The 16,907-nt window shown below is 41.6% G+C and overlaps 1 protein-coding gene across 1 annotated transcript in view; it reads right to left on the minus strand.

The window, feature by feature from the left end:
- Nucleotides 1–16,907, minus strand: part of OLFM4 (olfactomedin 4) — a gene marked incomplete at both ends in the record, with an annotated part of 114,563 nt that overhangs the window by 14,442 nt on the left and 83,214 nt on the right. The window contains one exon of the mRNA XM_080364034.1: nucleotides 2,743–2,895. Coding sequence (XP_080220160.1) covers nucleotides 2,743–2,895 — 153 coding nt within the window. The remainder of the gene's footprint in view (nucleotides 1–2,742; nucleotides 2,896–16,907) is intronic.

The raw sequence follows: 16,907 nt of genomic DNA on the forward strand, positions 1-16,907 counted from the left end.
GAATTCCACTGCAGGTTAACCTATTTTGAAAGCAGCTGTTCCTGGCAGGGGGGAGGCATGTTTTATTCCTCCTGTTTTTGTTATGTGAGGATGTTGTGGCTATTGTGAGCCAAGTTCTGAAAGGCACTTTCCCTCCTTGGCATCATATGCTGATCCATTCCCCTGACGGAAGTGTCCTCTCCCCTTTCCTATTGAGAGAAGCAGCCAATTCCCACTTTGCTTTGAAAGGTTAATTTTCTTCTGTAATCATAATTATGCTGGCAAAGGTTGATGTGACAGAGGAAAAATTAGTCTGGTATTTTCAGCCTACGGTTTGTACTCATTTGGCACATGAGAGCATCTCTTTATCTGCGAGCTTCCTTGCCTGCTGATTCTATAAAAGGACCCCTTTGCTTTTTGCATTAGCCTACAATCAGGCAAAAGGTTAACGATTCAATCAGGTTGTTTATCTGGGATTTCTAGCACATGGAAAGCATCCTTAAGAGGGTCCAATCCTGCAGCTCTTATCCAGGAGAAACTCCCATGAGCTTCAAAGGGTGTTTTGGAAGAGTGAATAACGCACAGATTCTCAGAGACAAAAAAGGAAACACTCAGTAGAAATCCCCACCCCTGTGGTGAGAACAGGTTATGTTTAAGCATGATTCCCTAGGAATTTGCTCAGGATCACTTCTAATGATGATCAATAATGACAGCTTGGCTGTCCTCCATTTCATTATTTCCTTCTTTCTGTGAGTATTATCATGAATAAAGTAATATACAGAATTGTATAAGGAGGGGTTTTTTTCCACAACTGGAAAGGTGAAGTATTTTTAAGTATGGAGACTCATATTACTTAAGTTCAGATATCAATAGGGCAATACTCTACAGCTTTCTTCTTTCTACAGAAAAATAACATGGTAACTGAGAAATCTTACACACATGAAGTTACACCAAAATGCAATCTGTTCATTTACATTTCTGTACCAAAATATCTCTTTGCCTATATCACACCAAAGTATATGTCACACTTTATCTAACTAGATGCATTGCAACACTGCTTGGCTGATTGGTCTCAACAGGATGAAATTCAGTGAAGCCTGGGTTAGGTCAAGAATTTTCACTGCATCGAGAAGTGAAAGCCAGGGACAGTGTCTACACTGCAGTACACTGCTGGGCACCTAAGGATGACAACACCACTTGACACCAGCTGGCAACATAGACATTAAAGTCCATGGTGGGCATCCAGCTTGCCCTGAATTTAGAGTTTCAGATACAAATCTGGACAACTAATGTTAGGTATCTAAAGTAACCTGTATCTTTATATGAGCATGACTTCTGAGCTCAGTGGAGATCTGAAGTTGTCCACACAGAGAGGTCAAGTAGCACTTGAGATGCTCTGCAGATCTGCAAGGCACTAGCAGATCGGTCAAACAACCTAAAGGAAACATGCACCATTCTGAGGAAAGTACTGGAAAGAGACTGGTTATACCAGGGCAAGTGACTGGGAACTGTGGTACACAAACACCTTGAAGAATCATGCCAACTTTCTGGCTGGGAACCATGTCCTTGATCCTGTATCAGTGCAATTAGCTTGAAATGCTGGCACTGACCTCAGTGGGAATAATATGGGCACCTGAAATCTCAGTGCTTTTCATGGATCATTAACTCTGAGCTACACCTCAAAGTGTAGCAAGGGATCAGGTAACTCCTCTGCTTGGAGGCAGTGGGACTTCTGTCAGCTTGCCCTTCATATATATCCCTGCTGACAGCTGAATGTGTTTCATTGTTAGCTCCTGTTACTTCAAAACAAATGATTTGAAGTGAAAGACCTTACCACAGGATCCTGCGCCTGTTGTTGTGTTTTTTATGCACAACTTCTTATCTGTTCTTGATTATACCAGAGGAGGGTTATGAATATTTATAGTTAGAATTTATAATTTAATGCTGTGCCTTTTCTGCTGATTAATTCAAGGACACTTCATTTCTTAAGATGCTTGGCTCCTCAGGAAAACACTTTCTGCTGGACACCTAATCTGAATCCTGAATATTTATCCACTACCAGAAGTCAAAGACAGATTTCTGTCTTCACAGGCAGCTTCACCCAGTGCACTGCAGCATGTGTAGGTTTGCCCGAGTTCCTCAAAAAAAAAATGGATCTGAATTCATGCAACAAGCAGCTAAAGTAGTGTAAGGTGTGTTTGTCTTCAACAACAATGCATAATTCAGCAGTCTCGCTGCTACAGCTTCAGATGTTGACAAAAAAGATATTTGATTTTTTTAACTTTTTTTTTTTGATCTGTGAGAACAGAAGTAGCGAAGGGGCAAATATTCACCTGCTTCTTCACTCTGGACTGTGGTGACCTTTCTCCTCTTTCCCTCTATTTCACTCTTACAATCTGGCTGGTTTGATACAAATAACAACACGCAAAAGAGCAGGAGGCTTGGTTTCCTATAGCTCTGTGTAGCAATCACAAGTCAATAAAACTGAGCCAAAAGAGAAAAAACACAACCATTCTTCCAAAAATATCACACGTCTCTAGCTGCAAAGGCCTAGAAAAGAGACCTAACGATATTCAAATGTATGACAGGCTACAATGTCGAAGATTTGAGATTTAAACACGCTTCTCCTCATTCTTACAGAGCTTTCTTTCCTGCTGTTGGAAAAACAGGACACAAAAAAACAGTGACTGCTGTAGTTTTTCACAGGCAACCATTTTTCTGTAAAGATACAATTGTTATATTTATGTGAAAAGAGCAACTTACTTGAGAAAGCTCGCTCTCAAATTTCTCCGAGAGTGTTGTGGCTATAATTTCCAATCGCTCAGCCTGTTGCACTGGAAAGGTTGTATCCGGCAAGTACACAGAGCACTGACAAGTTCCCTTGTCATCCACAGAGCCGGAGACATTGCCAAAGAGCTGCAATAACAAATTTGTAAAGAAAAAAAGTGTTAATATTCTTCTCTGGAATCAGTAGTTAATGTCTGGCAATAATATGAGCTGTGACAGTCATGAGATCAACAACTTGATTACTAGACATCTTTCAACTTTTTCTTACAAGGAACCCAAAATATCTAGCAATTTTTATGACTCAGCTTTACAAATATTTCTGAAAATAGTTTAATATTTCTGTAAAGATCTTACCGTTGGAAAAACAGATGCCTATAATAGCACTTGCTTTCCCAATCTTGTGGATGATATATGATTGTGTTATACACAGATGGGATAGACATATAAGATAATGAAATAACTTTTTCAGCAGATAGAAAAGCACACAACAGCAGGAAAATAATAACTTAGTAAGTTATGTCTTATAGTTATTGTTCTCTTAATCTGAATTGATTAGATCATCTAGTCATTTCCATCCATAGAGTTGAAAGCACCGAAACAGAGATAGTAACAGCGAAAGTTTGGAAAAGAAAAATGCTTCACTTGAAGTTTCTCAGCCACCAGCAAACCGACACATGCATTTAATTATGCACCACTGAAAGGTGATGAATTAAATATGCAGGCTCAGCCTAAGATAGAGATACTTATTTTTCTACAAAATATGGCATATAACACCCACACACCACAGCCCGTCCATCCACGTTTGTGGATAGTTTGCAAAGCTATTGCCCATGCCATTAGCATAAATCACCTTGTCCTGGTAGTTTGCATGCTCAAAGCATCATCATTGGAGCAATGTGTATGGCGTATGGAAAGGTCAGGGCTGGCAAATCATGATCTAGCCATAATTTATAGCCAAAGCACATCATTTCCTATAAACACTGGGCTGAATACTGAGTGTGTTTGGAGCAGTTCTTCTTTGTTTGTACACAAAATGTTTCCTGGTTCATAAACCTATCACGAATTTATTAATAGAGATATTTGATGTTACTTTAAAATATTCTGGCACACACTTCAATGCAGCTGCATATTTTAAAGCTACAGACTTGCTCTTTAAATACACTTCTTTGTATAATCTGTCCTTCTGCCTTGCAGAACTCCCAGTGTTGTTCATATGTTTTCTCTTTCTCCTTCTTAAAAATAAACAAGCAAACAACAAAAGTATTTACGGAAAGCTGACATTTCAGCACTTCTTTCCTTGCTTTTTCACAGTGATTTCAACTAACTTCCTCACCACCAAACCAGCCCAGAATATGCAGTGATGGCCAGCAGCAAAGCTGTCTCAGTCTGCGAGCCTGAGAAGAGCAGCAAGGAGGAATCATCCCAGTTCACACTCCTGGCAACCTCTTTATCACAGCTGTAACAAACAGCATGCATCTCATTTTGAAAGAAAGCATGAAAAGACATCTTATCTGTGTTATTCAAGTGCCATGGGCCTTAAAACTTCACTCATAGACAGACTGCTCAAGACATTTAACATGAAAGGGAGCTGAGAAGCATCTCATGACATTCCAGACTGTCCCAGCACATATCTTCCATTGATTTCCCTGCCAGATATGCTACCAAAACACTTCTGAAAATCCCACTGAGAACATACTGCAAACTAATTCTAAGTTTCCAAGTACTTTTGAAGATATGGTTATCAGTACTTAAATTACTATGAAAAATAGTTTTCTGAGTCACTTAGATGCTTCTGCACCTCTGAGTCCTCTGCATATGGACATGACTGGCATGGCAGGTCACTCAGCAATAATAAAAGAAACAGATGAAGGTGAGGGGAAGAAATATATGTGGTTTAGTGAGTATATGGGACCTTCTATAAGACTGTTGTACACTGGCATGCTAATTTTTGTGTGGGATGTGTTGTATTCTATCACTTATGTCTATAACACAAATATAACATGTATAAGTATAGTGAGAGAGAGTATACTATACATAGCATAGCATAGTGTGTACTACACATATGTATATGTTTCCATACATAGAATAGTGTGAACTATATACATTGTGTACTCTGCCATAAACTGCAGTCTTGACTATATATAGCCATCATTTTATTTGGAGATACCATGCTAATTCCATGTGCTAAATAAACCATTCATAAATGTATTCAGATGATCACCCAAAATGATACTCCCAAAAAAACCTCCAACTTGTGCATTTAAAATCCCTATAAAAACAATCATTGTATTTTAACATGTGTTATGAGAGAGCCTTGGACCGAAGGTAGAGACTCATTGCAGTTAAGTGCAGCTTGTGTACAAGCCAAGAGACAGTTTCCGCAAAGGAGCAGACAGCCTGGGCAGACAGAGCTGCTTCCATTCTTCCATTGACATTGCAAACATTGGGATCATGATGTTGATGAGACCAAGAACCATTGTTTAGTTAAAAGCCCCTTGGGTCAGTTAGTGCTTGAATCAAAGTATAAAACCAGCCAAATGACAACAGTATAACAAGAATGTTTTCCCTTGTCCTGTAGAAAAATACACAAGATAGGCTGTTACTTTTGATGCAGTTGTATGCTTTTTTAAAGATTAATAATTCACACTGAATGCTTAAAAGAGAGCAAACTGTCCTAGCCCACAGCAAGGACTTGACAGTAACATTTCACTCTAAAATTAAGCTGTTACATACACATATTTGAAGCTATATGAGAAATGTTCCTGTTCCATATCCCTTCAATTTAAGAAAACGGATAGGAGCTGGCAGTTACTTGATTTTCTGAAAACTAGGAAATGTATTCAGCTGCCTAAATGTGGACTTTGGGTTACATCCTCAAAACACCCTAGCCATTTCAGTGCTTAATTTCCAGCTACAGTGTAGCTCAGCAGTATTAGAGCTCTGCATTGGCTATTAATACTTATTCTTCCTAAGACAAAGAATGGGATCCACAGAAACCACATGGCAAGGACAGAAGCCACCTCAGCTGAGCAAGGAGATGAATGAGGTTTGGGCCCTGCTGCTGAGACTCCAAGAGATACTTCTAACTTCATTCAACTTTCTACACCCTCTACTAGAGCCAGAAACTTAACTCTCAGAAGGAGTCCCTCCACACATTCCAGGTGCCACATTGGGCTAGCCTGGACAACAAAGACCTATCTTCAAGCTGCCTGCCATCTCTGACCTGATCTGGAGCTGTGGTTTGGACAAACCCTATTCTTGATACTAGGTTGCCAGACCATTCAGAGCAAGCATGTCTCGTTGAATCTGCTCCAAAGCAAGCATGTTATTAAGCAGTCACTGACAGAGAGTGGGAAAGAAATCATACCATGGATTTGAGCACTGTACCGGATGGCACGGAAATCAGATTCAAGTCCCTCTATCAGTAAATAGTTGAATAAAATTTGAGGTAAATAGGACAGGGAGAATCAAGATTTTTTCACCCCTAGAAACCGTAAGTGGGAAATTCTCAGAAAATAGTTTCAAGGCCCTGCTCTGATTTACATGGAAAGACAGAGTAGAAAATAAGTCTTCCCCTTCCTACAGAGAGACTGCAATGACCAAAATGGTACATTGCCATCAAACTCCTATGACCGCAGCTGTTTCTTGTCTGGGGTCCAGTTCAGAAGTCACAAGGGCAATGCCAAGCTTTGGATGTGACTTAAGGCATTGAATGATATGGCAGCAGCACTGATGATTTGGGGAATTCAGTACTGCCTAAAATCCTGGACACACAACACATAAACAGCTTTTCCTGGGCAGCCTAACTGATGATTGTATATCAAGGTTAAATCTCTGAGTTACACTGTAGCATATAAAAATAGGCCACGAGTTCTTAATTTCATATTTTTCTGGACTTCACTGAAGAACTTTAATGGTCACACCTCTGGGGAAGTGCGCAGATCAACAGTTGTCGTTCTAGTCTGAGGCAGATCCGGAAACGTGGTATTGAAAAGAGAGGTCTAAAAAGCAATGGAAAGACTTTTTCAGTGAGAATTCCTGCCTATGACACCATCCCTTCCTCACCAGATAGCCCCAGTCCTACAAAATAGGACACGAGATCCTAGTTTCATATTTTTGTAGGCTTCACTGAAGAACAGTAATGGTCACACCTCTGGGGAAGTGCGCAGATCAACAGTTGTCGTTCTAGGCTGAGGTAGATCCGGAAGAGTCGTATGGAAAAGAGGGGTCTAAAAAACAATGAAAAGCCTCTTTCACTGAGAATTCCTGCCTATGGCACCATCCCTTCCTCACCAGATAGCCCCAATCCTACAAAATAGGACACAAGATCCTAGTTTCATATTTTTGTAGGCTTCATTGCAGAACAGTAATGGTCACACCTCTGGGGAAGTGCGCAGATCAACAGTTGTCGTGCTAGTCTGAGGCAGATCCGGAAGAGTCGTATCGAAAAGAGGGATCTAAAAAACAATGGAAATCCCTTTCCAGTGAGAATTCCTACATATGGCACCATCCCTTCCTCACTAGATAGCCCCAGTCCTACAAAATAGGACACAAGATCCTAGTTTCATATTTTTGTAGGCTTCATTGCAGAACAGTAATGGTCACACCTCTGGGGAAGTGCGCAGATCAACAGTTGTCATGCTAGTCTGAGGCAGATCCGGAAGAGTCGTATCGAAAAGAGGGATCTAAAAAACAACGGAAATCCCTTTCCAGTGAGAATTCCTGCATATGGCACCATCCCTTCCTCACCACATAGCCCCAGTCCTACAAAATAGGACACAAGATCCTAGTTTCATATTTTTGTAGGCTTCATTGCAGAACAGTAATGGTCACACCTCTGGGGAAGTGCGCAGATCAACAGTTGTCATGCTAGTCTGAGGCAGATCCGGAAGAGTCGTATCGAAAAGAGGGATCTAAAAAACAACGGAAATCCCTTTCCAGTGAGAATTCCTGCATATGGCACCATCCCTTCCTCACCACATAGCCCCAGTCCTACAAAATAGGACACAAGATCCTAGTTTCATATTTTTGTAGGCTTCATTGAAGAACAGTAATGGTCACACCTCTGGGGAAGTGCGCAGATCAACAGTTGTCATGCTAGTCTGAGGCAGATCCGGAAGAGTCGTATCGAAAAGAGGGATCTAAAAAACAATGGAAATCCCTTTCCAGTGAGAATTCCTGCATATGGCACCATCCCTTCCTCACCAGATAGCCCCAGTCTTACAAAATAGGACACAAGATCCTAGTTTCATATTTTTGTAGGCTTCACTGAAGAACAGTAATGGTCACACCTCTGGGGAAGTGCGCAGATCAACAGTTGTCGTTCTAGTCTGAGGCAGATCCGAAAACGTGGCATTGAAAAGAGAGGTCTAAAAAGCAATGGAAAGCCTCTTTCAGTGAGAATTCCTGCCTATGGCACAATCCCTTCCTCACCAGATAGCCCCAGTCCTACAAAATAGGACACAAGATCCTAGTTTCATATTTTTGTAGGCTTCATTGAAGAACAGTAATGGTCACACCTCTGGGGAAGTGCGCAGATCAACAGTTGTCGTTCTAGTCTGAGGCAGATCCGGAAACGTGGCATTGAAAAGAGAGGTCTAAAAAGCAATGGAAAGCCTCTTTCAGTGAGAATTCCTGCCTATGGCACCATCCCTTCCTCATCAGATAGCCCCAGTCCTGCGGCCCCAAAACACTTTGTTTTTATTATGGGAGCCATCCGCAGCAACTGTATAATTAATTTGCTTTTCTGATCTGCTGTTGAAGTGACTAACATTTCCCCAGGCACTGTGGCACTTCATAGACACCTCTTCTTAAAGAAAGGCTCTATGTGACCCATCCAAGGCAGGGGATGCTCACCCTGCCTGGGAGGTGTGAGCTGGGGCTCTGACAGGCAGCCCTCACAGATTGCGTGGCAGTCTAAAATGACAGCCCCATGCCCCTTGCTCTAAATCCGGAGACCACTGTCCTCCCAGCAGGAAGGTACACTCCTCGCTGCCCAGTTCACACTCCAGCCTCTTGCTGCACGCTTGCTGCCCCTTTCATGCCAAGCTGTCAGGCTGCAAGCTGTGACAGCTGGGGCACATGCTACCGGCACCACAGAGGGGACAGCATCCCACCCCTGGGAGGGAGCACCAGGGCGAGCTGCCACACTGCTAAGGATACAGTCAGGTCCACCCTGGGAGTCTTTTAGGTAGTAAGACAATATACATCCCCTTTAACTTCTATATGTGGCTGGTGCCTGCTTTCCTGCCACAGCAAGGAGAGCGGGGGTCACCCTGGTACTATACTGTGTGCCCCTAAAGGTCTATTGTGTCCCCGTGCAGTGCGCAGACCACGGCGCATCACTGTGATACAGCACAAAGTCACCCACAGTGGGATCTCACCAACATCTGTGGCAAACTGGGATCTGCAGCGAGACACCCTCATCATCAAATGGTGTGACAAATGGAGCATCAAATGGGCTTCCCCAGCAACAGGACACTCACCCCTGGGTCTTTCTGCATTTCCCAAATCCCCATCAAAGCCCCATTCGCAAGCTAAGAAATGGTGGGGAAATCCAAATGGCCAGCAAAGGGCAGGTCTATTAAAGAGCACAGCATAAACAAGGTTTTGTGGGACATTTTGTCAAATTAAACCCATTTGAAAAAAAAACATTTGTGTGCTCATATGATTACACTGAACATGGCGGCGGTGGGGGGAGCAGGGTAGGGGTCGGGCAGCTAGTAGCAATCACCAATGGTGGGACAGAGAGCATCACAAATTGTGTAAATTACACTAACTGGGGACTAGCTTAAAGGTGATCAGGCTGAGGAAAAATGTCTCCCATATTAAGCTTACTACTCTCAGCTTATCAACATCTATTTCCACCTCCATCTTGACTTCTGCAACCTTCCATTCCTTGAGCAAATAAATGTACTTCCCCGGGAGATGCTGACTCCGCTGCCTGCATCCGCAGCACTCCCAGACTTCAAAAAATATAACTAGCGCTACATAGGACTTTTCTGGTTGGTGACTAAACCAGACAAATCAGAAAGAGTCATTTGGAATCAAAATCATTTTTTTCCACATTTTAACTAAAAAATACCAAAAGGCAGTCACTTCAGGTCAAACAAAACCAAAATGTTTTGTTTCATTTGGAAGAGCTTGTGAGCTATTTGGAAACTTTTCCTCCTGATAATTTAAGCCCAGTTTAAAATTTTAAAAAAAAAAAAAAAAGGAAAAATAAAACAAGAGTCAGTACAAAATCAAAACAATGAAACAAATCTTTCACTAATGCAATTTTTTACTTATAAATTATTTTTCAAAGTTTTGTCTTCTCTCTTCCTCCTTGTATTTGTTGTTCATCTTGGTTTGGTTTTTGTTGTTTTGGTCTTTCTCTGATTGATAGCTTTGATTTAAACTTCTCTCTTTCCCAATCTGATACAGTGTTATAGGGAAGAGAGGGTACCCCACAAAAAACACCCAGCATGGCTTTCAAGTGCCTGGTCACAGAGTATGACAGCAATCATGCTACTGGGAAAGCCTCCACCTCCCAACTCCTTCCACATCAAAGATGTGGATCCTTTCCTGCTATAAGCCCTTGCTAATTAATTAGAAGACACACAGAGCATTTAATATCCCTTCAGATCCTCACTGGGAGTTGCATTCATCTAACCAAAGGCAGAATTTGACTCTGATTTTAAACCTGTGCCTCACTTTTACATTTATTACCCAGTCCCTATACATTAGTTGCGGGGGAGAATGGAGGAATACTTTAAAATTTCTCTATGCAGAGTTCTTAACATTTGCCTGATAATTTTCTACTCATCTTAAAAGACTTTTCAGCAACCTATATTACATGAGAAGACAAGAAGGCATCAAAGCTCAGCTTATGAGAACCAAATCTTACCACCTCTGTTGTTGCCATTGTTCCAACCAGAGCAGTCATGCTTTGCATGAGGAGCAGCACAGCCACCTGTGTGTGCTTCATCTTCTCAGCCAGCAGACGTGACAGCAAAGCGACAAAGGAGGTCTTTTATAGTAGAGCTCGGGGATTTCCCCAACCAAACCTTAAGGAACTTGCATGATATTTTTTTTAAGTTTTTGGAGAAACGATGCCATTAAGTCATACAGTAATAGGTGCCATATACTAACATACAAAAGAGATACTTACCGTAAAAAATTAATGACATCAGATTTCCTAACAGGAAAGCTTTCCCATATGGTACAATATCTAATCTTAATCTTGGTTATGCAGAACATCAAGTACTCTTTTGTTAGGACAGGTAGATAAACATTTCCTCTTACTGTGACTCAATCACAAAAATTGTTATAAAGTCTTCTCAAATTGTGCAGACAATACAGATCTGGGCAGTATTTATTACTTCTTATAGGTATGGAGAAGAGCAGGTCAGGTTAGACTTTTCACACACCAGAAACATCCTCCCCTTATTTCAAAGGCCAACAAACATTTGACAATAAGTAAAAAGGGGTCTCTACAGCTTTTCAGTTCCCTCAGCTCTCACATAGCACAGGTGAGACACAGACTATCTCCCCTCAGTTACCTCCCAGTAAGGTTATGTCTCACACATTAGCGCTGTGTACCCATTAATGCTTACTGGTGCATTAACACTGTGTACCCATCAATGCTTACTCACTTGCTCTCCTTTCACAGAACCACATGCCGCCTGATCACAATGCTTCACTGTCCTGTCCCTAAGGCACAGATCCAGAGAAAGATAAAGAAAGGCCACAGGCAATATCTAGTGTGCTCCCCATGCTCCCCAACTGTACCACAGTACTCTATGACAGGCACTGGTGTACCTGCAGTTCCCAGGGCATCCAGCCTGCTGCAGGAGCTACCCGCTTCCAAAAAGCTGCCACCTTGGTGGAGTCAGCTCCAAGGCTCCACCTAGAGTAAGAGAAAATAAAATTTCTCTCCAGACCTATGTGGATCACTGAGCTTGGTGTTTAGGAGGAAGGTTCTGGTCAGTACCAAGAGGATGTCCACGTCTGTGCACTTGGAAAAAAAGTCAAGAAATTCCTAAATCAAAACCTACCATTTCTTGTCACTTCCTGTGCCTGTATTCTCAATGCAACATTTGCCCTTTCGTTCTTCATTTTGCCAGACTTAGTTCTTCTACTAGGACAGCAGCAAATGGCTGCAGTTGAGTATAAGTAGACAACATGGTTAGGAGACTCTTATTCCCTTCCAGCATTGGAGGGCAGTGGTAAGGGCAGGAGCAGCAGTACTTCTGAGCAGCAGAATTGCCTCATACAAAACCTGTCTCCCAGCTGAAGAACTCAGAAGGCTTTCTTGTGTTACCACAGCACTATCAGCTCCAGGCAGCAAATGGGAAAGCTGAGGTATGGGCAGATCCATACTAGAAAACTCTTCAGAACAGTCAAGTCCATTGGGGTAACACATTTTTACCACAGCTACGCATAAGTATAAGGCTCCTGACAGATTCACAAGGCTGGCAGCAGCATCTTTTTTGAGGAGTAGTTCATTTTGTAGGGAATGGATATAATATGTTCTTGCAGAAACACTTTTTCACGGCAGAAGCTGCATCTTCACTGGAGGATTTCATGGCTAATAATTCAATGTAGGATAGACAAGACCTGGAAGGCATGTGGTAATGTCTAAGCAAAAAGAACCAGAGCTGTGGGGGTAGAGCAAGAAAATGAATCCAAGCCTCTACCTCTCAGGTTATAGGGGTCTGTTTTCCTGGGGTAAATCACAGTACTTTCAAGGGAATGAGGAGGCTGAAGCTGTAGCTTTGTGAGGGCTGTGTCTTTGTAAGGACTCAAGCCCTGAGCTCCAGTTCAAGAAGAGCAGACCGGCCCCCATCAGAGCAGCTATATGCTGTGAACTATCCTCTGCACTGAAGAAAAACACTTTGGCCACTCCAGAGCAGAGTTCAGGTGAAAACAAGCACATACATATTGCAGATAACCAGTAAGCCTATGCTGTCCACCACATTAGCTCTCAGTTTACTCTCAGGTTGCAATATCCTAATATTGCATAATTGCCACTTCCTTTCCTGTTTTTTTGAATTCAACAAACTGATCTTCTCCATAAAAAATGGACAGAAGTCCTGGAAAGAGATCATTCCTGAAAGGTGGCATTGATGAGGATTTGTTCCTTTACCAACCCTACCTGGTCCTAACTTGTCTTCCAACAATATCTCATCAAGTCTCTTACTGAAAAACACCACAGAGCAAAGCAATGATCACATCTTAGAGCCAAAGGGTCTCTCCAGAAGAGACCCAAAAGCACAAGTGCTTCATCGTATGGATACAAGGGAATCCACTGGGGTGCTGTAAAGGAGACAGTTCTGAACAGGGTGCAAATAGGCCACTTTTCCTGTGGACCAGGCATTATTCCCATGGGTGGATGCATTTAGCAGGACAGACACAGCCTCACAGGAAAGCCTAACATAGAGAAGCAGGAAAACCAACCTGACAGTACAGGTGCATCTGCATGTGTGCAGGCCCTAAATGAGCAGCATAATCCATGTCCCATCTATGCACCAACACCTTGGCAGCCTGCAAACTGCCTGCAGGCACCTGGCTACAGCACATACAAGCCCACTAGCCTTGCTAGGGCACCTGGAGTCCTGCCAGCTACAGAGAGGGCAACCTTGCAGCACATGTGGCCATGCACAGGCTACAGTGCATACCAAGCAAGTGCAGTTTTGAAGGCAGCTTTGTGCAGTCAGCATAGACAGTCTGTGAATTTGGAGCCTGGATCACTAATCAGGAGAAAAACCTGTTTTCTGAGCATAACAGTGAGTCTCTGTTCTTCCGGAGACTGGTACTGCAAATCACACACAAAGCACAATACCTTCTCACCTGTTTTTCTTATATGTTTAAAAACCTGTTCTGAGATAGGAAGCAAATATTGGCTTAGTAATGTTAGTTAATCAGTTGCTTTGGCAAGTTTTCATGTATTTCTGTTTGCACATGACCACATAGAGAGAATGGGGACCTACATTTTTATTCCTTGTCAAAGCATAATTATTACTAAATAAAAATATCTTCTTTAGATCTATGTAGAGTCCTTCATCTGAAAAATAAGTCAGACTCATTGTCTGCATTTTGGAGGACAGAAAGTTTACTTTATGTCATACAGGAAGGTTGCATTTATTTAGGAATTTCCACTTAGGAAAACAGCAAAATACAAGAAATTTCCTTTTGTTGAGCTGCACCCACCAGTACTTCCTTGTTGTGCAAGAGACCAAGTGGGCAATCCAGGGCAAAGTCCTTGGTGCACAGACCTTCTCTTTATTTCAGAGAGAGTTATACATCAAAATGTCTTTGAAAAAAAAAAAAACCCTCTCAGAAGTCTGTTCAGCAGACCCCTTTTCAAACCCAGCCTAACTTAACTATTGTGTTTATCACAGCAGAAATTATTATAATTGTTATTCAACAGAGAGATAGGTGATTCAGATCATCTGCTCTCTAAAACTTCTGGCTCTATCCAAAATCATTGGAATCCAATATTATTTGATCATGCTTGATGGTATGAACATAGGCTTCTACATGTCAGTTTCCCATTTGTATCTGGAAAATATAGTATTTCCCTGCCTCAGAGTCATGTTTTAAGACTAGATGCATTAACAAGAGTAAGGGGCACTCAGCTATTGCAAGAATAGGGACAGCATGAAACACGCAAAATTAAAGGCAAAAGAAAGGATATAACTTGTCTCAGCTTAGTAGGCCAATGACGGGATAAAGAATTGAGTGTAGGTTGTGTATCTTTGTCCTATCTATCAAATACTCTTCAATTAATATATTTATTCTAGCTGACGTGGCAATTCCAAATTCTCTCCAAACTGTTCAGGACATTCCCAGGACAAATGTGTGCGATTTGCACTTTCTTATAATAAAAACAAAACCAAAACCAAGAAGATTCAGAATGGGGTATAGTACCTAATCGTGCTAATGCAGCAGAATGGTTCAGGCAGAAAGTACTGCGCTGCACATTACATTTTGCAAGTCTAATGTAAAAGTATTTCTACTCTTTGCCTGCAGACGCGATAAGACTCAGAGTCTCATGGAATCAGCATTCCAGTGCACGTTGTCCAGTATCCTGTATACTGTGGATTTAGCAAAGCTTGCCTAAAGCTTGTTAAATCCCCCCTCCCACCAAACTATGTATTTCTGAAGTAAAGCCAAAAAGATGGAGAAAATATTAATTCAAATTCATCCTGTGATACAAGAACATAACAGCTAATATTCCTCTTTTTCCAAAGGTGGCTCCGAAATGGTTCTTCCTGAAGCTAACTAGTCTGGGCTTCTTTGGTTATAGGATCATCCTGTAGTGAAGCAAGGAAGTCAGGGTGGCCAAATCTCTTCGATAAGTTGTTGTATAACAATTGACATCACAAAATCCTACTGTTTCACAATATCAGTGTCCAACATAGCCCTGTTCTACTCTACTAATCTCTTCACAAATTACTTGCACTTTTTCCTCCTCCAAATGATTCATATTCTATTGCAATGTAATTCGGTGTCATCTATCATAAAGCCCATCTTTTTGGAAGACATTATGCAAATACTTTCATTTAATCCCTTTATCAGTAGAATGTCAGGTTAGTGTTTTAAAAACCATCCCTCTGGGCTATGTCTGAAATATGAAAGTGTATGAAAAATGTTAACACCTAGTTTAAAAAACGGTGTTAGCAAGGGTGTGTCTCGGTTTTCTGAGACTGTAGGAAAGGGGCGTCTTCCTGCAGCAGAATGAGAAACAGAGTACTATTTGCAGAGAGGGCAAAATTTCCTTTACAGCTTTAAAAATGCCACTGACACAATCTGAGCTGACTGAGCTGCCAAAACCGAAAATATAGATATATATCCATAATGTCAAAAAAGAAAGACCTTCAGTATGAAAGACGTAAGAGGAAGAAGACAGCAGGTGAAGTACGCACCAGACAGATGACAAATGATTAGCCACAGATTCTGTGGCTTGGCAGAAGAGCTTGTTACCCTGAAAGAAAGAGACCTAGAGATTCTTGGACAAATTAATTGTGTCTAGCTATAATCTGCCTGTGAGTTCAAAGCCAAAAGAAATCAGGGAAGTATAGTCCTGGTCTGTAAGAATGGGAAGACCACAGGGGCAAGAGAGAGAGGATGGCAAAAAGGAGACAGCACAGATGAAAGCTGGCACACTTTGTTAGAGAAAATCAAAACGCATGAAAAGCAAATCCTAGAGGAGGAGTAAATGTGCATATATGAAACACAGATAGGGGTACCAGCATACGCCATGGTGGTGAGTAAGAATGAAATTTCATTGAAAATACATTCAAGGAAAAGCAAGAACTACTTCATTAAAAGAAACAAGAACAAACCTGGACAGTAGGGTATGTTCATACAGCATGGCAAAGTAAAAATAGAAGAAAACATGTGGGTGAAGGAAAGTCACAGGACAGTCAGGTTAGCAAAGAGGTGTACCATTGCAATGGGATTACGATAGATTTGCATGGATGGCTAGCCACATGTGCAAAGGCAGATAAATCTGCATACAGATGCTTTTAAAGAAGAAAGAATAATTGCTCAACAATAACCTGGGGCAATGACATGGCAGGGGGCATGTTATTGCTGACAACAGATAACTGCTCCTTTAAAAGGCATCTTGGAAACAGAGCCAGCATGATGTTGAAAGGAATGATTTACTTTTGTAATATGTTGCAGATAAATCAGTTTTCAAAAGTAGAAGTTGGCATACAATTAGGAAAGACCCCAACCAAATAAGGATTGTCTTCTCATTTGAGCAGCTATCTGTTTAGCAGTTCAGTACACTGCTGTTGAAACTCAGAGTTTTGCATTTAGTTCCTGTCTCTTCCCCTAAATGTACATCAAATGATGAGAATATCTAGTCCTTCAGAAAGACTTGTCCTCCATGCTGATGTGTCCAATCCCAGGGACCAGAGGAACACAGTCTGGACGAGGTCTGAGTCATTGACACCAATCCCAACACTTACAGGAACCTATATAATAAAGACTTAATACAGAAAGGTCCTTGAAACATCTGTTCCACATACCACCATATCACAGGCCCCAACAACAATAAGACCTTTATTAAAAAAACAAAAGCCATTTCTCTAATGCCTGCACATGCCTCTAGTTGATGAATATAAATACAGCTACTTGGCCAGAGG

Source organism: Nesoenas mayeri (genome assembly GCF_963082525.1).
Source record: "Nesoenas mayeri genome assembly, chromosome: 1".
NCBI classification, from domain to species: domain Eukaryota; kingdom Metazoa; phylum Chordata; class Aves; order Columbiformes; family Columbidae; genus Nesoenas; species Nesoenas mayeri.